Source organism: Lonchura striata, chromosome 17, assembly GCF_050655825.1.
Source record: "Lonchura striata isolate lonStrDom1 chromosome 17, ASM5065582v1, whole genome shotgun sequence".
NCBI classification, from domain to species: Eukaryota; Metazoa; Chordata; class Aves; order Passeriformes; family Estrildidae; genus Lonchura; species Lonchura striata.
The window spans coordinates 6270809-6294990 of NC_140719.1; the positions used below are offsets into that span (position 1 = coordinate 6270809).

The following is a 24182-nucleotide window of genomic DNA, read 5'->3' on the forward strand; positions in this document are numbered from 1 at the left end:
GAGCGGGGTGGCTGGGGGGGCAGGAAGGGAGGAGCAGGCAGGGAAGGGCTTCACAGTTATATACTTGTCCTTCTTAGTCCCCGCGGCCTCCAAGCAGCACGGCCATGGCCGAGGGCCAGAAACGACGGGGCTTCAAGAAATTCAGTAAGTGGCCACGGCACAGGGTGGGCGGGCTCACCTGGACGTCTCGGTGGGTAGGAGGATGTGTGACAGTTAGTGTTGAGTGTGTGCTTACATGCTCCCCAGGTCATCCCATCCAGGGATGGGGTCATCCCAATCCAGGGATGTTTGGAGCTGTGACAGCCTCTGCTTTTGTTAGGAAACTCAGTGGGGTGAGGGGCTTTGAGGTTTTCATCCACAGGGCTGGGTGCTGGCTCAGGAGCTGGGTGCAGGGACTGGGACCAGTATGCTGCAGCACAGCCCTGTGCTGGATGCTGGGATGTGGGCAGAGGGATGCACAGCAGGATTTGGAGGTTCTTCACTCCTTAAATCATTAAATCAACTTCAGGGTGCATGGCTTGGGTATACAAGCTGGTGCTGAGGGCCAGGGGTGGCTAGGACCCTCACCCCAGGGTGCTCCTGCAGCACAGGGACGGGGGTGACACAGAGAAGCTGGGGAGGGAGCCTGGGAATGGATTCCCACCGGTTCTTCTGGGAGGAAGTGCTTGATACCCACCGGGAGTGAGCTCTGCACTTTCTCACAGACCTCAGCTTTCCCCCGGAGCTCCGGGGGGAGGCTGCAGTGGCCTTCACCCCATTCCCAGTGCTGGGCTGTGCTCTCTTGCATTCCTGCCACGGGGCTGGCGCCAGAGGGGGGTCAGTCCCTCTGCTCCCCCGGGACCCCTCCACTGGCCAAACCCAGGGCCCCATCCCAGCTGGGATTTTCCTTTGTGGTGGAGTGGTGTGGAAATTGAGAAAATCCTCAGGGCTGCCTTTCCCACCTTTCAGCAGCCCCAGGAGCAGCAGGTAGCAGAAGATGCTTGGACTCCAAGGGGATGTTTAGCACAAAGTAATTTTGCCTCTAACTGCACTCAATGAGGTTTCTGCCTCACAGAGGGGCTTTTGGGATGCAGCCCCTCCACCCTGTCCAGCTGCAGGGATGCCCCACAGAACCCGTGGATGGCAACTGGAGGTGGGAATCCAGGGGCTGAGCAGCCCGGGACACCCTGGTCCTTGCTCAGCACCTCTGCAAAGTGTCGCTTCCTGCCCCAGCAAATCTGCCGTGCTTCGCAGAGCCCCGGGGCGGCATCAGCATTGCAAAATCCCCGGTGGGAACCACGGCGGCAGGGAGGCGCTGCTCAACAGCACTGCAGCCACAGGCTCGCTCAGCCCGAGCACCGGCACCGGCACCGGCACCGGCACCGGCACCGGCACCGGCACCGGCACCGGCACCATCCAAGGCTGCGCTGCGGTGACACACAGAGCTGAGCTGGGGCTGGGGTGTGAAATGCAAAGCCGCCCGCCGCAGTTATAAATATTTCTCCGGCGAACATGTTCACGCTCAGCACTTGCAGGTGGCAGCTGGAGCTGGCGAGGGGCCGGGCGAGGAAGTGGGGAGGTTATCTCCTGCCGCAGCAGCGCCCGTGGCTGGTTCCTGCTCCATCGTGCCGGCGACATGCACATGTGGGCAGGTCATGTGCATCCAGGACCCCCATTCCCTAGGGAGATGCCGTGTGGCCCATTCTTGCATCCTGCAGGGCTGCCCTAAGGTTGCGGGGATGGGCATAGCTCTGCCCAGAGGCCCCTGGAGGAAGTAGGTGTTAGAAATAACTTTTAGAGTTGCCTGCTCACCAGGGTTGGGTGTTTCCTCCCCTCCTCAGCCGTGGTAGGGAGATACAGCCGCTAGATTTGCCAGGCACAGGAGACTTCTGCTCCCCGAGGGACCAGGGCAGAGTTCCCAGGTACCCAACAGACATGCCTCAAGCAGCATCATGTACACCACAGACCACAGGGATATCATGCCAAGCTGGGCCTGCAGATGTGGGTGTAACAGGGTGACACCAGGCTGCATTAGTGCTCCTTGCTCAGCCCAACCCAGGACCAGGGGCTCTGGCATCCCCCATCATCACACCGTGCCAGCAGTAACCCCACACTCATCACTCCTTTCTCCTTGCCAGAGTTTTTCAGGTTCAAAGGCTTTGGGAGCCTGAGCAGCATCCCCCGCTCCTTCACCTTCCGGCGCGTCCCTGTGGACCCCAGCTGTGCCGACAATCTCAGACCACATGTCCCACCTCCCCACGGCTTCCTGGGAGAGCCCTTTGACAGCACCCAGGATGATCTCAACACCGTGCCCAAGAGCCCTGGCCCCTACGCCCAGTCGTCGAACATGTACTCCCACATGGGCACCATGCCCAGGGTGAATCTGGGCAAGGCAGGGAAGAGCCTGGGCAAAGACAAGAGTAGCCAGAACTGCTGGGAGAAAGGGACTCCCAACAACAAAACCCCCCAGGCAGCCCCACTCCCCAGCCTCAAGTGCCCTGAGATGTCCAGCACCCCTGCCCCAGGCACAGACTCACCCTTGACTGCTGGAGAAGCAGGGCAGGAGGAGGAAAAAGCTGAACCTGGGGACACCGTGGAGGCAGCAATGGACAGGACAGACCAGGAGCCTGTGGAAAATGTCTCCTGCCCTAGGGCAGAGACACTGAGCTCCAGCCTGGCTCCAAACCCCAGCCAAACCACAAGCCCTGACACAGCAGCTGGAGCAGAGACCACTGATGGGGATCTGCTGGAAAAGGGACAAGAGCATCCTGACAAGATCTCCCCAGACAGGTATAACCCTTGAGGTTTGCTCTGCCTTCTGCTAAGACCCCCATTTTGCTCCCCCACAGGGCAAGAGGAGGGGGCTGGGACCAACCAGGGTCACTGCAATGTCCCCTCGTGCCCACAGTGCCAGCGGGATGCACCTGGCCGGTGGGACAACACAGCTGGAGCACGGTCAGGTCAGCGGCTCCATGGTAACGAGGTTTCCTGTGGGATTTCTGCTCCCTCCTGTTTCCGGACGGGGTGGAAACATCTCGCAGCCCCGCTCTGCCCCGGCATCTCTTTGTCCTGCGGCGGCTGCGTTCCAGCACCAGGATGTGCTGCTGCGGAGAACTCACAGCAGCACTGTTACAGCCTCCTCCGCCTCTCTCCGCTTTTCCACCCGCTCTGTCCTCTCCCCCTCTGCCGAGCAGCGCTGCCTCTCCCAAGGCACAGGGGCAAATCCTGAAACCAGACACTCCGTCCCTATTTCATCACCTACCAGTAAACCCCCACTCTGGGCACAAATTCCCCACTCCAGGCACAATCTCTCCCTCCGGGGGAATTTGGAGGTTCAGCCCTCTGAGATGACGGATGGATTTTTTGGAGGGTTTTGACCGCAGAATCAACCTTAGGGATTTTTATCCTCCAGCCCCATGGCATCTGGGCGTAAGGGGCCAAATGCGACCCCAGCCCAGGAGGGTGTGCGAAACTGGGGACACAGGCAAAGGCAACTCCAAATTTCTCCCGAAAACATTTCTCCCCCTTTCCCTGGCCTGACTCTCCTCTCTCTGCGCTCAAGTGGCCCCGGTGTCCCTTTCCCCCTGCACCGCCCCGGGGCCGGGGGCTCCTTTTCCTGACACTGAGCGTTCCTGAGGTCCGGGTGGTCCCGGGAGAGGGGTGAGGAGGAGAAATTCGGCGGTGGGAGCCGGGCTGTGCCGACCACACATTCCTGGCGGCCCGAAGGGTGGGCCGGAGGAGGGCTGGGACGGGAAGGAGGAGGGTCCGCCACCGCCTTGCGCGCCCCGGAGTCCCGGCGCTCAGTGCAAGGCGGGAGAGCGCGGGAGAGCCGCTCCCCATCCCGGAGCAGCGGCGCTTGCTGGATCCCGCAGGGCCGATGACAGCGCTGGGCAGGAGGTTTCCCACCCTGGGGCAGGGCAGGTAAGGGGTCCCGGCCACCCCTCGCACCCCGGCACAGCGGAGGGGATGGGGAGGGAGAGGCTGGGAAGGGGCTTTGCTTGGGGCGGGCACAGAACTTGGAGGCAGATGCCGGAGCCGAGCCGCTGCTTGGTGCCGAGGCTCCCAGCCCGGGGTGGTGTTTTCCTCAAGGAAAGAGCTGCTGAAACCACAGCAGACCCGGCGCCAGGGGCTGCGGCCAGGGGCTCGGAGGTTTGGGGGGCTGGCAGCACTGCTGCATCCTTCGGTAAGCGCAGAGCCTCAGCAGTGGCAGAGAGCCTCCGAGGAGAGTGCACAGGGCTCACCCAGACCCTCTGTCTCCCAGAAATTACTTAAATCCCAAGCCAGTGTGGCTAGGAGCCAAGCAGCAGTGGGACATGGGTGGGTCACGTGCGTGTCTTGAATCCTGGGGAACGGGTTCCCAGAAATTGGGGGCCCAATGCTTTTTTGCATCCTGTGGGGCTTCCCTGGTGATGGGTGTAGCCTTACTGTTTGCCAGGGAAACTGAGGCACGAGGGTGACCAGAGCAGGTCTTGGCATCAGGGTTATTTCTGCCTCTCCACAGTCTAACCCGGAGCCCCTGCCACAGCCCCTGGCTCAGGGAGCAGCCGTGTGCCAGAGCCATCCCAAGGCCAGGCCTTGCTGTGGGGCGGGTGGGAGGAAGTGGGACCGGGATAATGCTGCGCCCCAGCCCTTCCTCCTGTGCAGGCACATCCCTGGGGTTGGGGACAGTCTGTTCCTGCCAGGCCATGGCAGCAGCATGTTCCCTGGGGGGGAACAAATACGGCCCTGGGGTACATTTCCACTTGTCCCCCCGGAGTATTTCTGGTAAGGACAGTCCCCAGAAGAGGGTGGGCTGAGGATGCTTCTAGGCAGGAGGGCTTTCCCAGAATCAGGCCTGAGGAGGGGAAGTTGTTCTGCTGTGGGACAGGGAGTGGCAGGCAGCCTGTGGAGCTGCTCAGAGCAAGGCGGTGGCTGTGACTCCAGCAGAGACACGCTGACTAACGGGAGATGACCGCTGGCAGGTCCCAGGGCGGACGTGACTCGGTTTCCCTGTGCACGGCCGTGCGCGAGGCACGGAAACGCCGCTTCCCGCAGGCACTGCCTGACACTCCCTGCAGACCCCTCTGACAGCACTGCCAGCCAAAACCTCCCTGGAGGCATCTCCACAGAGGGGGAAACTGAGGCACGATGTGCCCAAATTTGGCTGGGGTACAGCCTGCACCAGTGTCCCAAGGAAAGCAGAGCCTGGGCTTCAAACCAGGGCTGGACTCGCAGGATCCTCCTGGACTGTTCCCAGCAGCCATCCTGGAGCCTGGCACATTTGCGGGTCATGGTGATGCCTTCCCAAGCCCAAAGGGAGCATCCACTCCACCAGCCCCCCACTCCCCAATACCATTGCTGCAGCTCTGGGTCTCAGCAGCTCAGCCACGGCCGCACTCCAAAGGCAGCCCTGGAATTTCTCCCAGGCTCTCGTCTGCCCCCAAAAATGCCGTTTCCTCCAGGAATGTGCAGAACCAGGGGGGCTGCGGTCCCAGCTGCTGCCCTTCCCCGGCACAGGGGCCTCTCCTGCCCGGGCTCTCACAGTGTATCCCAGCTGCTCCCATGCTCCCAACTTCCTGCCCAGAGGCCCCTGTCCTCCTGCCGCTTTTTCTCACGGCTCTCGCAGCACCAGGCAGCTCTGCAGCGTGTGAAGGGCAAACAGGCTGGAGAGGCAGCCCACAGCTGCCCAGGGGAGTCTGCATCCATCCCCGCTCCCAAATGTTCTGCTATTTTCTTCACCTCCAATAAAGTATAGGCTTGATTTCCAGCACCCTTTTCCTCTCCCAAGCTGGACACCAGGGGATGTGGTCTGCAGTGTGGGCTTGGAGAATCACAGAATCGCTAAGGTTGGAAAATACCACTAAAATTGAGTGCAAACATCAACCCAGCCCTGCTATGTTCAGCACTAAACCGTGTCCTTAAATGCCGTGCATGAGGCACTGGAAATGCTGCTTCTGCAGGCACTGCCTGACACTCCCTGCAGACCCCTCTGGCAGCACTGCCAGCCAAAACCTCCCTGGAGGCATCTCCAGAGAGGGGAAAACTGAGGCACAAGGTACCCATCCACATGTTTTTTAAAGACTTCAAAGGATTCCAGGAGTGGGAATTGTCTTCTGGATGGTTGGACTCTGTCACAACCCACTGTAATGCTATGGGGGATGTCCAGTGGAAAAATGTCTGGCAGTGGTTGCCTCTGCTATCCCTGCTTCCCTTTTGGGTGGCCACCAGGTGCCACCTTCCATCTGGAGAGAGCTCCCAGAGGAGGGATTTGGGTCCCCAGGGTTACTACCAGTGCAGGTCTCAGGGAGAAGTTATGTGCAGGATCCTCAGCAGTTTCCTGTATGTGTCTTATGAGGTGGCTCCTGGCAAGAAAGGGACATCCCAGGTCTATGATGACCTTGGATTTGGTTATTCCTTAGTTGCAGCTGCCTTTTCTGGTGTGCCAGCCTGCCATCCCCAGGCCCCTGCTGCTGTCTTGTGCTCAGGCAAGCAACCTTGGCAAACAGCAGGATGTCCATACTGAAGCTTGGCACTGGGGAGGCAACAGGTTCTGGATTTTGGTTAGAGACATCTGGATTTTTGTATTTTATTCTGAAAGGTGAGACCTTAAGATAGCACATCCTAGCTCAGACTGTTACAGCCTCTCTCCTTTTGGTATCTCTGTTGTTCCCCTGGGACTCTTCCATATGGACACATATCTGGACCTAGAAGAGCATGAAAAGCAGTCCCAGTCAAGACTAGGACTAGGACTCCCACCCAGGCCTAGCTTTGGTGGGAGTTTGAATTCTGTAGGGTTGCACAAAACCATGAAGTCAAAAATGCTTGTCTGGGTGGTGTGTCCCAACAGCTGCCTACTGGGAATGCAGCTCTTCCAGGGAACTGGACACAGGCCCCCCCCATCTGGACATGTATCCCCAGCACTGTGACCTGCGGGGACCCCAGCCTGGCTGCTGGGTCTCCCTGGTTGAGCTCACATGGTGCCAAGCCGATTTGGGGTGAGATCCTCTAAAAAGGCTTCATTCTCCCCTGATCGCATTAGGGAGGATAAGCCCTGTGCAGAGAGTGGGCACAGAGCAGGCAGGAACAGTGCTGGGGCCCTGGGAACCTCTCCCAAAACCATGGCCATGCTCTTGGCACCATGGCAAGACAAGGGGCACAGACCCCAGGTCCCCCAGCTGTGCCACCACTGCCTTTGACCTAAATGTCACAACTTGCTGCCCTTTACTTATCTGTTTTTATTGTTTCTCTTCCTTTTAGCCACCACGATGGCCTGGAGTCTGGCAGTGAATACGTGAAGGTAAGACACAAAATGTGATCACATCCTGTCCCAGCTGGGTGCCAGGGGTGGAGAGGGGATTGTGGCCCTGGAACTACCCAGGTCTTACACAAGCAAGCTGCTCAGTTTTGCACCCCTCCTCCCACCTGGACTCTCTCTTTAGCCCTGGAAGATATTTCTGGCAAGGCCAGGGAAGACAGAGGTGACACAAACCCTATGTGGTTGCCCCAGTGCTGTTCCTACAGGAGCTGCTTGCATTTCATGTTCCCAGATACTTGTGAACGCCCGCAGATGCAGCCTCCTCCCTCCGCCCCCACATAAAGAAACGGAAGGGTTTGAGCCACTTTTGTGGCTGTCACATGAAAGTTGGTGTAAATCTCTCCAAATCTTTTGCTTATCCTCCAGCAAACTATTAACATTCCTGAGGACTCTTCATGTCTGGCCAGAAATTCATTAGTGAGGCGCCTGGCTCTGGAGGAGAGCGGCCCTTTTGCAGGAGGCTGCTGGCACGATGGGCAGGCACAGAGGAGCAGGGACAGGAGTGCTGTGAAGTTTGGGCACAGCACTAAAACCCACTGAAGTGACAGGGTGGTCACTGCCATGGCATGGCCTTTGGGATGTTTGTTTAAGGAGAGTTGGAGCTTCCTCAGTCCTGTTGCCCAGTGGGGATCAAATCTAGTCTGCCACTGGGCAGATGGGGCTGTTGAGAAGTGATTTGAGATGCCCAGCTTGGCTGGTCTAATTAGCACAGAGCCCTGCACCTTCATCTTTTGGACTTGGGGCTCCTGGTGGTGGCTATAGCCAGACATTGAAATGTGGGAACCCCCTGTGGCAGCACCAACTGGCAAGCTTGGGAGAGAGCTGGCTGGTCCCTGAGCTCATCTGCTGCTTCCAACAGGGGTCACCTCCCTGCATGTCCATCCCTGGGGCTAATGAGGACCCCACATGTCAAGTCTGACAACTGGCAGCCTCTGGGCAGTGGGGTCAGATGAGGTTTTTGACGTGTAGCAGAGCGATCCCGCGGGTGGGATGTTCTCCTCTCTGCACCCTTAAGCCATGTGGGACTGGCAGAACGGGAGCTCACAGAGCTGGAAGTGGGACGTGTGCCAGGACAACAAAGCTCTGACTGTGCGTATTGGGTCTGGCTGTGATGTGGCTCATTTTCCCCTGCAAAGCCAAAACACTGGCCTCTGCAAGGAAGGGCCCTGGTATGGGGACCTCAAGATATGCAGAGAAACTCCTGCTGACACAGGAAAGTCCTGTGAGGGCAAGGAGGAGTGAGGGGAGGAACAGAATACTTGGGGGTGTTTCCTTGGTACTGTCAGTGTGTGCACCCAGAGATGGACACATTTTACAGCTCATGATTTAATAGACTGAAACAATACAGGTGGGGAGCAATGGAGAGGGCTCTGCCTTTGGGATCAAGCACTTTTTGGTGAGCCAGGAGAATTACCTACCATCCAGTCAGGTCCCAGACCTGAGCTATCTGGCCTTTATTTCTAATCCATCCCCGTGGTGTCCAGAAACAGCCCATGGGCTGTGATTTATACACCACTTCCCTTTGGTCAGAGAAGCAACTGATGGCTGCAGTGACAGCAGCTATTTTAGTCAAATCAGTAATTATCTAGAGTGTGAGTGACCGGGATGACAGGGACACTCCAGCTGATTGCAGGCGCTGTGCCTGGCTGCCAGCCCGTGCAGCTGCAGGGTGCTCAGCACCCAGCAGTGTTCAGGTCCTGCAGGATTTAGGGTGGGAAAGAGGCTGCTGTGCCTGCCTTTGGAGCAAAGGATGGGGCTGGGGTCTGCCACTGATTGATGTAGCTGGGAGGGAAACAAACAGAGGGAAAACACTGGTGAGGGGTGAGCAAGGGAAAGACAGGAAGAAAAGAGCCAAAGAAGGAGAGAGTCAGGAAGAGGGAGAGGATGTGTTGCAAAGCTCTCATGAGCAAAGGCTGACAGGCAGGCCTGTCTCCAGGTGTGCACCAAGGGTCTGCCAAACATCAGCCCTTGAGCTTCAGCTGCAAAACGGCCATGGCTGGTGCTCCTGTCACCAAGCCTGGCCTGATTGGACATGCAACCAGGAGCTGGAGAGGGTTGGAAAGCCAGGATCAATAAGCACTTGGTAATTAATGTGCTTTAATAATAGCCTAAGGGCTGTTATTTCCGAGCTGCCTGGGGATCTGCACGCCCAGCTCTCTATTTCAACATCCCAGCCACCCCAGCTTTGGCCTTTGTGCAGGTGAAGGAGCTGCAGAAAGATGTTACCCTTTGGGAGAGCAGCAAGCAGTAAAGCTGTCATATGTCCTATGAGAGCTCAGTCAGGGATTTTCAGCTTCCCTGTGAGGAGGGGCAGCACAGTCACAGCTGGAGGACTTCACCCTGCAGCACCCCATGAGGCTCCCGCTCACTTGTTGGTGAAAGCCTCAATAGGAAACTATGGAGCCCATCACAGGGGAGAAGCCCTGGCAGGAGGATGATTCACATTGCATCTTTTTTGAGCAGCATGTCCCTGCACAGTGCCATCTGTCCCTCAGCCCCAAGCAGGAGGCAAGGAGGAGAGTCCCTGTCCATGCTGATGGGACTGCAGGTACCCATAGGACCCGTGGGACCTGGTGGCCCACGTTCCCTGCCCGCAGGCTGTGTGCTGCCACCAGTTCTCCCATGCCTCAGCCCTGTCCTGCTGTTTAGCCGTGCTGCTCTCCTGCCTCCTCTCTCCCCTGCAAAACCAGGGGCAGAGTGAGAGCCCGGCCAGCGCCTCTGAGCTCTTTGTTCTGAACGGAAGAGCTGCTTGCTGAGGCAGGGACCTGTATCTCATCAGCCTCAGATGCTGTCTCCTTGCCTGGTAATATGAGGGGCTCGTTTGAATTAATTAGAGGAAGGCTGCAGGGTTCTGTGGTCAGAGGCAGCAGGAATACCTCTCTGAGGTCACAGTGTCGCCTGGGAGGTGTGGGGCTCCTCGGCCAGATGGGAGGGTGAAGCCCCCAGTTAGTGAAGCACAGCCAAATCCAGGCCGTGCAGTGCAGGACAGATGTGGAGGGAGAACAGCAAGGTGTGGGTCCCAGTCACTGCCAGGGCTGAGGGAGCCTCTGCCTGTCTCCAGCACAGAGCAGTGCCAGCAGTGGGTTTGGGGGATTTATTCAAGAGTCAAGGCTGGAGCAATGCTTTGAGTCATCAGTGCTGCCTTGCACATCCCATACGTGATAGTGTGGCCTTAATTAAACCGAAGCAGAGCCTTAATTAAACACAAGTCAGAGACAGCCTACACAGGAAAGAGGCAGCTGGCTCCCCGCCATATGAGGTGGGCACTGGTGTATCTCCCAGAAAGGTATCACCATGTGGGGATGAAGGAAGACAGGATGGGCAATAAGGGACAAAACTGCCCCTGACCCACAGGCATCACTGCGGAGAGCAGGCAGATTTGGGATGGGGAGAAAAGGGTGTTGGGTTCCCTCAGGGTGTCTGATCTCCTCAAAGGAGCCAGTTTCTCTCAGAGCACCGGCAGCCAGGGGTGCTGGTTCCCCTCAGGGGTGTCTGTTCCCCTCTGAGGAGCTGAGTCACCTCAGAGGAACCAGTCCCACTCAGGACATGGGTAACCAGGGTACCGGTTCTCTTCAGGGATGCTCGATGCCCTCAGAGATGCTGGTTCTCTTCAAGGCACAGGCAGCCGGGGTGCCTGGTGCCCTGAGGGGTGCTGCTTCCTTTTTCAACATAGGACTGCCGGTTCCCTTCAGAGGTGCCTGGTCCCCTCAGGGATGCCTGTTCCCTTTGCGACATGGGAGTGCCGGTTCCTCTCGGAGGAGCCGGTTCTCAGTTCCCCTCAGAGCACAGGCAGCCGGGGTGCCCGGTCCCCTCTGGGATGCTGCCTCCCTTTGTGGCGTGGCAGCGTGGGTTCCCCTGGGAGGAGCTGGCTCCCAGTTCCCCCAGTGGCGCACACAGCCGGGGCTCCGCTTCCCCCCGAGGTGCCGCTCGGAGCCGGGGCGGCCCCCAGGGGCGGGCCGGGGCGGAGCTGCCGCCCCGTGCCCGCCCCTCGCAGCCGACAAGGGATGAGGTAATCGGGGAAGCGGCTGAAATTGAAGCCCGGCGGCGGCGGAGGCAGCGGCGGTGCAGCCCGGGCCGGGGCAGCCCCCGCCGGGCGCGCCGCGCCATGACGGAGCGGTGCAGCCTGTGGAGCGCCCTGTCCGCGGCCGCCTGCTGCTTCTACCGCGGCTCCTTCATGCAGGTGCAGGTGAGCGGGGGCGGCGGGACCGCACCGGCTGCCCTGCGCTCGGCGCGGAGCCCCCGCGGTGCCGCCGGGCAGCCGCACGCGTGGGGAAAGCGGCGGGGGCAGTGGGGGGGAAGCGTGCGGGGACCCACGCACCCGCCGCGGGCTGTTTCGAGGCGGGGGAGCCTCCCCGGGGAGCCCTGCGGTGCCCCCGCTCACACGAAGCTGGTGCGCGCTCAGCGAGGCGGCAGCGAGCGCGGGGTGAGCCGAGCACCGGGTCGGGGGGCAGAGCTCAGCCCCGCTGCAGCCAGGACCGCGCAGTCAAAGCCACCACGTCCCCCCAGACCAGCGCTTTGACAGGCAGAAAAGTCTCTGCAGGGAGCTCTCACCTGCAGCAGACCTCATGAAGGGGAGCATTTAGCATCCCCCAAAAGGTGGCATGTGCCCGGAGCATCACTAAGCGCAGGAGGGAGATCAAGCCCAGATGAACACTCAGCTTTTTGGCCCGGGTCTCCATCTCTGTGCTGCACTGCACAGGTCTGACTGGTGGGAGAAAGCTGGGATCCATCTGTCACCTGTCCTGTGGTGGTTCCAGCACTGCCACTGTCTGGGCACAAGTCTAGGTGTCCTATTTTTGGACTCTGGCACTCGCACAAGGGGTGCACGGTATTGGGAATTGGTTCCCTCATTTACTGAGTTCGAGAGCAAAGGTGTTTAGGATTGCAGGAGCCACACAGGCTCTGGTCTGAAGCACGAGCTGTAATATACTGCAAGTTAGAAGGGAGCCGGCAGCCAAGAGAGCTGGCAGTCTTATTCAGAACTCCTGCTGAGCGAGGTAGGTGCTGAGCTTTAGAGATTATTCTGGGTAAGACGGAGCCCAGAAGCAGCATTTCAAGTCTTGTCATGATTGCGGCTGATCTCAGCCCAAAGCCAGGGATTTTGATTGCTGGTGGGGGTGAAGTGGGAAAAGCAGCAGAGCTTTTTCCACGTGTCCAAAGGCCACAGAGCAACATGGGGACATGCCCTTGGGCTGCACATTGCAGGGGGTGAGCGGGTGCTTTCAGCCAGCTGCTGCCAGAACAAGGGAGGGACAGGTGAGCATCTGCCTCTCGTGTGGGGATGTGAGAAGGGATGAAGGGCACTCTATCCTAACCCCAGAGAGAGTTAAAAGTGAAGCCCTAAGTGCTCACCTGGCTCTGCCAGATCTTTCACCATCTATTTGTGTCCAAGCGTGCCCAGCAAACACACACTGAAGTCCCCATGAATGACTGGAGCACTTCCAGCTGACAGCCGCATCCCTGCTCACCGCCAATGGCGGTGCACCCAGCCTGGGAAGCACTGACATCATTTCTGGCCAATAGCAGCTCCGAAAAGGGATGCAGCAGCAGCCGCTGCCGCCGTCTTGGAGTGAGATAAGTAAAATATAGATGGATGGAAATGTGTGTATACACACACACCATCACTGCATTGGAGACCTGCTCCCCCAGGGGAGCAGTAGCAGCATATTCCATCACCCCACCACACAACCTGGGGTGCTGGTCCCACCTTAGAGCACCCAGATGTTCCTGGCCATCAAGCCCAGCTGCACCCCACCCCTGCCAGCATGATAGAATTGCTCCAGAGCTGCCACAAAGGAGTATGGGCAAGGGGAGAGGAGACCATAAAGGGTAGACAGGAAGGGCAGGTAGACAGGTAGTCCTAGGAAGGGCTTTGAACTCCAGAACAAAGATCTTGAGCCAAAATCTACCTTCAGTGGGGACTAATGGAGATGTGACATAACCAAGAGATGCCTTCAGTCACCTATGGGGTGGGCAGATAGGCTGATGCTTCTCAGAGGCCATTTAGGTTCCTAGACCCATTTCAAGACAGGATAGAGGAACAAGGGTTTTCTTTTCCATATGGATATCAAGATCAGCAGGACAGACTGGCTCACAGCAGGACATGCAGACTGAGAGCAAGCCCATAACAACCCGGGGATTGTTTGTGGTGGCATTTTCTCGTGGCCATGCAAGGTGGAGTAATAATTTTCGGGTGGTGCCTGGACTGGTAAGTGCAGCAGTTCTGCATCAGGCAGGCAGAATTGTTCTTGGGTTTGCCATGATGCTCATCAAGGATGTTTGCTCCAAAACACACCACTGAAGTAGCCCATTGCCAGGTGTGGAGGAAGCAGAGAAAATCCCTCATGCAAGTCTGTGGCTTTCCCCAGACACCTATTCCCAATGGCTTGTTACTCCATTTCCTCACAGTTCTGCTTCCCAGGCCCCAGAGCTGCCCCAGCAACCAGAGCAGGGGTGGAGAACTCCAGAAGGAGCTGGGATTTCCCTAGCCAGGGTCCCAGCATAGGGTAGGCAGCATGAGCAGGAGGGAGAACAGATGTGCTTGGTGCCTTGGGGTTAGTCAGATGTTATCAGCAGGGTGGGGTGTGAGTACACCTTGCTCTCCAAGCTGACTTCATCCTCATCTGCAACTCCTCCAGGTTGGGAGGGAAGAGCAGGAAAGCAGAATGGAAATCACTCCAGTTTCATAAGATTAGCTCTGCAAGGATAGAAAGCCAAATGCCAGCCTTTGAAGCTCTCCTCAGAGCAGGCAGAGTGACAGCCACTGGTTTTATGCACAGGCAAGAGCACCCTCCATCCCTCTTGCCCTTCCACTACCAGTTCCAGTCCTTGCCACTCAGCTGGGAAGCACATCCCCCATCAAGACAGCAGCAAAGAGATTCAGGGAAGCAGGCAGGGATGGAAAGCCTCAGGAATTGCCTTCTCATGGCTGCCCCATTTCATGGCTGCTCCAGAGGATTCCCCAGCCCCAGGACTGTGAAACAGCCCATCAGGGCACTCTCCTTTCTCCAGCCGAGACAGTTTGGCTGCCGGTTGGGATTCCTCAAGCAAAGCTTGGCATCATCTCTGGCAGATTTTGAGCTGGTTTGTCTGGTGTGGCTGGTTTGGAGAACCGCTCTTATCCCCATTTCTTCCTGCTCAGCTGGAAGATGCTTTTGGGGTTCTTCATGCTGGAGCCCAGCACCGTCCACTCCAGCCAGATGCTAATGGGAGTCCAGGCTTTTCCCCACACCCAACCCACTAGTATGCAAGAGCTCACACGGGGCCGTGCATCTTTAGACATTCCCTTGGCACGGCCAAGAGCGCCGAGCGATGCCTTTTCAGGGCGGCGCTCAGACATCCGCTTGCACACTGCTGACAGCGCCCGGCCGGCCCGCGCCGCCTCGCCAGGCCGTGCCATGCCAGGCCTTGCCAGCGCCGGGCACCCGGCCAGCTGGCAGCCTGCGAGGGGCTCCTCCGAGACACGCTCCCGACGGAGCGGAGGAAGCTGGAGCGCTGCTGAAGGGCTCAGGAGGAAACACGGCCCTCCGCAGCACGGGGGTCTTCTGCACCAAGGGCTCGTGGGGAGCCCAGTTCCCACACAGACAGGTGATTCTGGCAGCATGTTGGAGTAGCATGAGACTCACAATAAGGACTGGTCTCAGTTACGTCACACCAAGGAAAAGGGCTACCCACGATCAGTCTCGTGCTGCCTCCCCAGCTGTTGTAGCCTGACAATCACTCCAAGCAGTGGCTTCTTGGTGGCCATGCAAATCTCACTATTTAGGCAAGGAGCTGAAGGGACAGTGCCCTCCACATGGCTGGGGAAGGTGGCTCCTGACACCCTCTGCTCACAGCTAGGCTCCCTCTCCCATCTGCAAGATGCAAAGCCTTCCTTGCCTCTCCCAAACCTCCTGTTCTCTCCTGCTAGCTTAGCTCATGGCTCCTGGCATGGATGCCAGCCAGCTGCTGCCCAAATCTGGGCTCGGAGACACTGGGCACTGCTCAGCTGGGCTTGTGTTTTTGTTACCCTGCACATTTGCATGGGGAGGATTTGGAGGAAAACCCACATGTACAATGCTGAGCAGAACAGGCATTAATCCCTGCTCCAGGGGTGGTGGGGGGAGAGCTGTAATCCAAACTGCTCCCAGCTCAGCTCTCATGGCTTTCACCTACACAAACAGAAGAGGTTCCTGGGGGGTCCCTTGATGCCCCAGAGTTTGGGGGGAACCTTGTCACAGAGAGGGTGCTGCAGTCAAGGGTGCCCCACCACCCCTCAGCCAAACCAGGTCTGCTCCGTGGCAATGGATTTGTCACCATGGAAACAGCATCTGCTCGGCCTGGGCCCCCCAGGAGGCAGCCGGACCCCTGCAGCATCCGCCAGCTACCATTTATTTTTAATCGGGCTCAGCAGCACCGGGTGCTTTGTCTCCAGGAGGGCCCAGAGCAGCAGCAAGTGCTCAGCTCCCTGCAGCCCTTGGTCAGAGGGAGACAATCCACACATCCCTGCAGCTCCAGTCAACAGGATCCTCTCACAGGGAGAATAAACATTGTTGGATGAGCAAGTCAGAGTTCAATCCACACTGTTTTCATAGGCTGCTTCCACTCGCCCACCACCTTTGACATTACAGGAGTCGGGAAGGGAGGAATAAAGGCAGGTCCAGGCTGGTGAGGGCAAGCCCTGGAGAGCACAGTCCAGGACATGGGCCCTTTGCCACTGTCTGCTTCCATCTCCCCAGGCTGGAGCAGGGTCTCCAGGATAGAATCTCTGCCTGGTTTGGCAAATGAATGCAGCTACCAGGAGGGTTGGAACGTCTCCTCAGGGGAAGGAGAGGCCTGGGGTCAGGGTCCTGCTGAGGGGGTCAGGGTCCTGCTGTGGGGTGGGTCCCAAGAACCCCACAAGAGCAGTGGGTACAAGGCAGGAGAGCAGCACAGTTCTCTACACTTTCCCTTGCTCACAAGCAGTAGAGGAGCAGAGGGAATCGATGCCAGTCACAGAGCATGAGGCACTGGGCAAAGAGGTCATCTCCAAGGCAAGTCCCTGAGGTGCTGCGTGGGGCTGCAGCTCGCTATGCTCTGGGGAACCTGCTGCCACACAAGGTCAGCCCTGAGTGCCAGCCTGCTGCTCTGGCAGTGCCAGAGCAGTGTCAGCAGGGCTTCAAGCCCATGCCTGTCCTGTGAGACAATTCCAGAATCCTGCCCCAACAGGCACCGGGGAGCTGGGCCAGCCCCCGCTGCCTCCTTACAGCTGGCACTGCCGCCGGAGGAGAGCCAGGCCACCAGCCACCCTCGCTCCTGGGAGCAGAGGAACAGCACACCCCAGTAGCCCCATCCAAGCTTCTGAGTCCATGGCAGTGGCACACGTGTCCCCCTCTCAGGACACCACACATCTGGGATATGGAGGGAACCCAGGAGTCTTGGCTCCCAGGCCCTGCTCCATCACGCAGCTGTGTTAGTACTGCAGCAGGATCACCTCAAAGCCACTGTGTCAAGCAGGAGAACTGCCTCATGTGAAGCACACAGGAACCCCAAACCTGTGCTCATGTCCCCAGACATCCACTGACTCCACCATGCCAGCAGCTGCACTCTGGGAATACTGGCCCAGCATCAGGCAAGGAGGGAGGCAGGCAGGCTCCAGCCAACAGACACATGAAGCCATCATCTCTTATCTCTCCAGGGGAAAGGAGGGGGCAGATTGCATCCTCCAGGCTCAGGTGCACCAGTGCTGGTGAAAGCTAATTTCTAAAAGCTAATTTCAATGCAGGAGGTTCCCTTTACATTTGTCATTAGTATTTATGCTGCCATCAGGCTACACACAGTGAGTTAACCCTTTGAAAGAGGAACTGTGGTAGATATTTAAAGGAGGAGCAATAATGCAGGTTTCCTCCTGAAAGAGTGCTTCTCACGGCAGTTCAGCCCCAGACATGTTTAAGGGCTTTTCTCCTGCCCAACCACACTCAGCTCTTAGTTGGGGCAGAGGGGCAGCACACCAGGCACAGGGTGGCCAGGCACAATAGGGACCCTCCAAGTGCTCCTGGTGACAGGACCTGACCATCAGCAAGCACATTACCACATCCTTTGCCATAAGCAGTAATCCTCACACACAGCTGGGTTCCCTGGCCTTTGGGGACCATTGTGCTCTTGGCAGATGCTACAGTCCCCATATGGGGATTCTGTCAGCCCTTCCCTCCCCAGTCCCTGCACTGCTGCACTGCCTGACACTCTCTCTTCTCCTGTACAGTTCTCCAAGGAGAAATACATCCTTGACTCATCGCCAGAAAAGCTTCACAAGGAGCTGGAAGAGGAGCTGAAGCTGAGCAGCACCGACCTGCGCAGCCATGCTTGGTACCATGGCCGCATCCCCCGGGAGGTGAGATGGGGAAGGTGGGTGGCTCTGGGCACCCTTCACTTGGAATGTTGTGGGAGAGCACTCTGAGGCCACACAGAATCATAAGCCTGTCTTGGGAAACATCTGGTCAAGGGCTTCATTAGCTCTGAGCTGCCTGATTTTGCTACAGCAAATGCCTTCCTGTGGCTCAGAGCTAGGGGCAAGGGGAACAACCAGTGCCCCAAATAACACTCCAGCAGAGCATCCACTCATGCCCTGTGGTCCATCCAGCGTGGCTGTGGCTGAGCTGTGCCCTGTCCCCCTGACAGGTGTCCGAGAGCCTTGTGCAGAGGAACGGCGACTTCCTCATCCGTGACTCTCTCACCAGCCTGGGTGACTACGTGCTGACATGCCGCTGGCGCAACGAGCCGCTGCACTTCAAGATCAACAAGGTGACAGTCAAGTCCAGCGATGGCCATACCCATGTCCAGTACCTCTTCGAGCAAGAGAGCTTTGACAACGTGCCTGCCCTTGTCCGCTTCTACGTGGGCAACCGCAAGGCCATCTCGGAGCAGAGCGGGGCCATCATCTACTGCCCCATCAACCGCACCTTCCCCCTGCGCTACCTGGAAGCCAGCTACGGGCTGGCCAACGGGAAGCATGGGGGACCCCACAGCCCCTCCTCCCAGAAAGGGGGGCACATCAAGAGGAGGAGCATCACCATGACAGACGGTCTGACCGCAGACAAGATCACCAGGGCTGAGGGGTGCCCAACCAGGTGAGCATGCAGTCTCATCCCAGCTCAGCTGAGCAGAGGATCAGCCTCAGGAATGAGGCAGGGCATGCTCAGTCACTGCTCTCTGGGTGCAGAGCAGAGGTTGGGGATCAGGGATGGAAGAGAGAGACCAGAAGAGGCATGGAGGGAAGAATCAGTACTCAGCTGGAACTGGGTTTTTCTCCCAGGCAGGCTGCCAGCCATGCTGAGCTACCACAGCAGACGCCCAGCAAGCAGACATGACTTTAGCATCTCAGGCCAGAAGCCAGAGAGTGTTTTACAATCACTCAGTCCAGGATTACCAGCATGTCAGGGCTTGTTAGAGCCATGGAGCTGAGCTTTCCCAGGCAGACATGAGAGGAGAGTCACTCCCAGACACCAAGACAGCATTTGTTGTTTGGTTTTGAATGGCCCTTTTAGTTTCAGAGCCCTTTCCATTCAGCATTTGTAGGGAGTTACCAAGCAGAGCTGAAAGCCTGATGGGCAGGAGGAGGCTGATGAGTCTGTGCTGATGGAGTCTGCACAGACTCTGGATCACAGCCTTCACAAAGCTGAGCTGTTCACATTAACCTTGGCCAGCTGGGTTTCTCCAGAGGTGGAGGAGGAGACTTCCTTTGTATAGCTCACTTTTGGCAGTCCCAGGCTGCCCAGAGCCCTGCAGGGAAGGCAGGGCCACACACATATCTTCACATGCAGCAGCCAAGGGCAGACCCATCTACCCCTGCCTCCAGCAGGACACAGCCTGTTGTTAAGCCAAGCTGCTTTCTCACCACCCTGACCTTCTGAGCCCAAGGGCAGGGTGAGAAAGCACCAGCAGAAAACAGGCAACCCGCTGTTAAGGCTGGGAAAAGGAAAACACTCAGACTTCCAGAAGAGCATATGTGTTTCCAGAAGAGCCCAGATCCATCAGTCTTTCCTCATCACTCACATTTTCCCCAAATCCCTTATCACCACCACTGCTGTCCCATTCTTCTCCCACTGCTGAGGCACAGTGCTCAAGACCAAACACATCACAGCAGCCTAGCCCTCATCCACGGCAGGGAGGGCAGTAAATTGCCTGCTGTAACTCCTTTCAGCCCTCCCTGCACTCAGCATGTTTTGCAGCCCCATTGACATAAAGTGTTTGCATCAGGCCACCACTTGCTGCCCCACTAGCCCAAGACCTCAAAGTCCCATTTCCAGGCACTTTCTAGCTCTCCTAAGCTTTGGGTCAGAGCGACAGCTCACCTAACTAGCCCAACACAGCTTCTAGGTAGAAATAGAGTAACATGGTGTTAGATACCACTTTGCAGCACAACCCTAGAAAACTACTGTCCCTGACTTCTTTGCTAGATCCAGTTCCCCACGGCACTCTGGAGCAGACCAAACTCATCCTATCCCAAGTACTTTGGCTTGGCATGGCATACAGTTGCATTGCTCTGCTCTCTTCTGTAGGACCAGAGTCCCTCTGCAGGCAGGTCTGTCTCTGATTTATGGGGGTCAGTGGGTAGTGACCTCTTCTGCTGCAACTGCTTCAGGGACTACCCTCTCACTGCTCCAGCTGAGCTTGTTATGGGTGCTTGTGGAAGGAGGTGATGATCCGTGGGAGGTGTTTGAGCAGCAAAGCCTTATCTCAGCCCCTCTGTGCTTGCCTGGGCCCTGCTTTAAGGGACTAACCTGTGCCATCTGTCCCCTCCCCAGCGTGTCCCTGCCCCACCACAGAGACATCATTCGCAACTGTGCTGTCAGCGTGGACCAGATCCAAGACCTGCACTCCCCGATGTCCCCCATCTCTGAGAACCCAGCATCACCTGCCTACAGCACAGGTAGGCATTGCCTCTCCATCCTTCTGGGGACAGTGGGGCTGTGGATCAGCCTGGACTTGGCGCTGCTGTGATGCAGGGACCTGAGGAGGGGGACCTTAGGGACAGGACCTCAGCCAGTCCTTGGCTGCATCATTGTGCAGCTGTTCTGGGATCAGGTTGTTCTGTTTTGGCAGAGGGATTTTCCCTGAGCTGCTGCATCTGTAGTCCCTATGCATGTGTGCTTCTTCAGGCTTTGATAAGTGTCCCCTCTGCTCCCTACAGTCACACGGCTAAAGCCACATGCCTGCCAAGCATCTGGAATCACCCCAGCCTCTCCAGTCATAAGGAGATCTAGCGAACCCCAGCTGTGCCATGGGAACAACAGCAAACCTCTTCCAGACCCTGCCCACAGCTCCCATTCCACTCCCTGCCATGGGTACGCCCGTGCCTCCCCCTCTCCCTCTGTGAACAGCTACAGCGACCCGGACACGGGGCACTACTGCCAGCTGCACCCCAGCTCACCCATCTGCAGGGACCGGCCAGCCCACGACACCAAGCAGCTACCAACAAAGAGCTACGTGGAGAGGCTAAAGGTGGAGGAAGGACAGAGAGGGACTGTGGAGAACAGCTCTGGGGAAGCAGAGGCAGGGCAGAGGCTGAAAGCAGAGCTGGACTTCAAGGGCTTTGTGCCCCCCACCATGGAAACAACCTCCTCCTTCAACCCTGCTGCCTTCCAGTCCCTGCTCATCCCCCTAGATAACAAACCTCTGGAGATGACTGTGCTAAAGAAGGTCAAAGAGCTGCTGGCAGAGGTGGACGTGAAGACACTGGCCAAACACATCACCAAAGTGGACTGCCTGGTACGGCCAGGGCCTGGAGGGAGGGACGGGTGCTGCTGCCCTCTGATCAATCTGGGTTCGCAGAGATCAGTGCATCAGAACATCAGGCAACCCCTGAGCATTGGAGCATCCCTGCTGGGCTCTGCCTGGTGTATCAGCCAGGGCAGGCAGAGGCTGGGTTGGGGAAAGAGGCTGCCCGAGGACACCTCAGCCTCTCCTCAGTTAACAATGCTCTAATCAGCTTTCACCTTCCTTGCTAGGTTGCCCGGATATTGGGTGTGACAGTGGAGATGCAGCGGCTCATGGGGGTGAGCTCTGGCATGGAGCTGCTCACCCTTCCCCATGGCCACCAGCTCCGCCTGGACCTGCTGGAACGGTATGACACAGCATGGCCAAAACGAGCCCACTGGGCTGCCCTGCACAGCCTGGGCCAGCTCCCCTGGGTGTTCCCAGCATGGCACAGGGGAGGGGAGAGGAGGAGCCCTGTCTAAACCCCCAGAGCATCCCCCCTCCCTGTGCTGACCCCGCTCTGTGTGTTCCCCCTTGGCAGGTTTCACACCATGTCCATCATGATCGCTGTGGATATCTTGGGCTGCACAGGCAGCACGGAGGAGCGGGCAGCCCTACTCCACAAAACCATCCAGCTGGCTGCCGAGCTGAAGAGCACCATGGGGAACATGTTCAGTTTTGCAGCTGTAATGAGCGCCCTGGAAATGACACAGGTATGGGGACGCTCCTTTAGTCCTCATGTCCTGGGCTCAGCCCCTTGCTCAAAATGCATCCCTCTCCCTGTGTCCTGCAGGCTCCAAGAGTCATTGGGATGGATGAAAGGGGAAAATGCCCCGGGTAGGAGGCATGGGGCCACATCTGCTGGGATGCAAGCAGGGAAGGGGAAGAGCCATCCCCTCCACGGAGCAGACAGCCTAGTCCCACCAGGATCCAATTGTTTTTCGGTGGTTGAGCTCTTTGTTTTGTGCTGGGCTGTGTTCCTGGGAGGAAATGAATCTGCCCTCCGGTACAATACAAATCAGTCTCAAGGCTGTGGCAGCAGCGTCTCTGGGCCACACTGCTCCCTTTGGAAGATGAAAGGAGATTAAAATTCAATTTTAAATCGAGCCCAGCTGGGAAGTCTTGCTTCCTGCCTGCACAAAGGAGGTCGAATGGCTGCCCCCTCCCTGCATCTCATCTTCAAGGCCACTGCGACGCAAGGAGGTTGCTGTCCTGGGGCACGGGCAGGGGAAGAAATCCTAAGCCCAGCCTCAGTGCCAGAGCTGTGCCGTGTCTGGCCATGAGCACTGGTGAAGGAGGCTGTTTTTGGGAGCATCAGGCACTGTTGTGTGCAGGGCTGGGGAGTATGGCACCAGGGTCAGGCTGTTCTCCCTGGTGCCTGGAAGCTGTGCTGCCCGCAGCACCTTCTACCTGCCCCGTCTCCTTTCAGATTGCCCGGCTGGAGCAGACCTGGATGGTGCTGCGGCAGCGGCACACAGAGGGTGCAATCCTCTATGAGAAGAAGCTAAAGCCATTCCTGAAGAGCCTGAATGAAGGGAAAGGTAACAGGAGCAACTCCCCTTGTCTCACTTGCTTTCTCCTTCCCATTTTTGTCTGGGCACGGTGTCACTGTTTGAGAGCTCTGACCCTCTCCCAGCCAGTGCCAGACACCCTCTGGCTGCTGAACCACCCCAGCACTCAGCAGAGCCTGTCTGGCTTTGTTTGCCCCTTCCTTCCCAAGGAAGTATTTCATAACTAAATAAAACCAGCAGCTGAGCCAAACCGTTGTGCTCGCATGGCAGTCAGTGCCAAAACAAGGGACAGGGCAGCCAGTTGGAAAGATGAAAAGCCATGTGTCTCTAATGCCTGGTGCCCATGGTCTGCAAACCTGCTACTCCATGCAGCCCCGGGAAATGCAGCCTGAGCATGGCCATCAGCTTTCCCTTCCCAACAGAGCCAGAAACGCTGGCTGGGAGGAGCTGGTGTTGGACAAGGCAATGGCCCCAGGCACAGGATCAAATAGACACAGCAGCTATTGTGTCCAGCTGAGCCTTGAAGCCTCTCCTGGGAGCATGGTGGCATCATGGCAGCGTTGGCCACATGAGCACTCCACAGGGAGATGGGGAGGGGGACGTGGGGTCACAGGGCCATGCGGGGTCCTAAGAGTGCCTCTCTCCCCAGAAGGGCCCCCGCTGACCAACACCACCTTTCCCCACATCATACCCCTTGTGACTCTCCTGGAGCGGGACGAGGCTCTCACGGAAAGCCCCGAGCCCTGGGAGGCCACTGACAACAGCGTGGAGGTGGTCATGGCCCACCTGGAGGCAGCACGGATGGTGGCTCACCACGGTGGGCTCTACCACACCAATGCTGAGGTGAAGCTGCAGGGTAAGCACTGGTGACAGCAGAGCCCCTTTCCCTCTGACACATTCCCAGTGTGCAGCTCCAGCACCAGGATGGGGCATCCCACAGGTGCAGGAGGTGCCATCCCAGGGAACTGACTCTCCCTCTTGCAGGTTTCCAGGGCAAAGCGGAGCTGCTGGAAGTCTTCAGCACCGAGTTCCAACTGCGACTGCTCTGGGGCAGCCGTGGGGCTGAGAGCAGCCAGGCTGAGCGCTACGAGAAGTTTGACAAGGTCCTCACTGCCCTGTCCCACAAGCTGGAGCCAGCAGTGCGCTTCAGCGAGCTGTAAACCCCCCCAGGCCCCCGGAGACTCCCAGCTCCCAGCCTGCATCCCACCAGTGGCTGTGGGGCAAGGGAACGGAGCAGGCACCCAGCATCAGGAGGAGGAGAGATGGCCCAGAAAGGCACAGGCACATGTTGGCAATTTTGAGTCAAAGAGGAGGAAACGCAGCCACCTCAAATCTACCACCCACCTCTTCAGGACACAACAAGCCAGGAGTCCACACTGCTACTCTGAAGAGTGGGGACAGTGTCTGGGCTGGCCAGCACTGGCCTCCACACCCAGCCTTGCTGAGGTCTACATGGTGCCCCTCACCTCACCCTTTGGTTTTGTTTTTTTCCATCTCCATCTTGCCCACAGCTGCTGGATCCCGTGTGTAAATATATTTCCACGATTACTTCTTGATGTACATACTTGTGAAGGACAGTCCTTGTTGTAAATAATTAGGCTTATTCATTTTGTCATGTAAATACATGTACATATCTCATGGGTTTGGTTCTTACATACAATAAACTTTTATCCCGTTCCTCAAGG

General features: G+C 57.7%; 1 protein-coding gene across 4 annotated transcripts; it reads left to right on the plus strand.

Moving 5' to 3' along the window:
• On the plus strand, nt 1–24180 carry SH2D3C (SH2 domain containing 3C). 4 transcript variants are annotated; one of them, XM_085594046.1, is made up of 13 exons: nt 1–144; nt 2118–2769; nt 7216–7255; nt 17493–17621; nt 17909–18358; nt 19296–19402; nt 20035–20159; nt 20421–20998; nt 21238–21353; nt 21528–21699; nt 22416–22527; nt 23147–23353; nt 23482–24180. In XM_085594046.1, the coding sequence occupies exons 1-13, from the start codon at nt 105–107 to the stop codon at nt 23655–23657; spliced, it is 2904 nt and encodes a 967-aa protein (XP_085450172.1). In that variant the 5' UTR covers nt 1–104; the 3' UTR covers nt 23658–24180. The 4 variants fall into 4 exon arrangements, with proteins under 4 accessions (XP_085450172.1, XP_031362160.3, XP_077643929.2 ...); XM_031506300.3 differs by lacking the exon at nt 19296–19402 and having other exon boundaries at nt 17909–18357; XM_077787803.2 differs by lacking the exon at nt 19296–19402 and having other exon boundaries at nt 17909–18357; nt 23150–23353.
• Nucleotides 24181–24182: the final 2 nt, after the last annotated feature.

What these genes read in the sequence shown, in the direction of transcription:
- SH2D3C (XM_085594046.1), top strand. Translation starts at nt 105, where the DNA reads ATGGCCGAGGGCCAGAAACGACGGGGCTTCAAGAAATTCA. An exon ending in ATCACCTGCCTACAGCACAG is followed by an intron (nt 20,160 to 20,420) that starts GTAGGCATTGCC and finishes TGCTCCCTACAG; the next exon opens with TCACACGGCTAAAGCCACAT. An exon ending in TCACCAAAGTGGACTGCCTG is followed by an intron (nt 20,999 to 21,237) that starts GTACGGCCAGGG and finishes CTTCCTTGCTAG; the next exon opens with GTTGCCCGGATATTGGGTGT.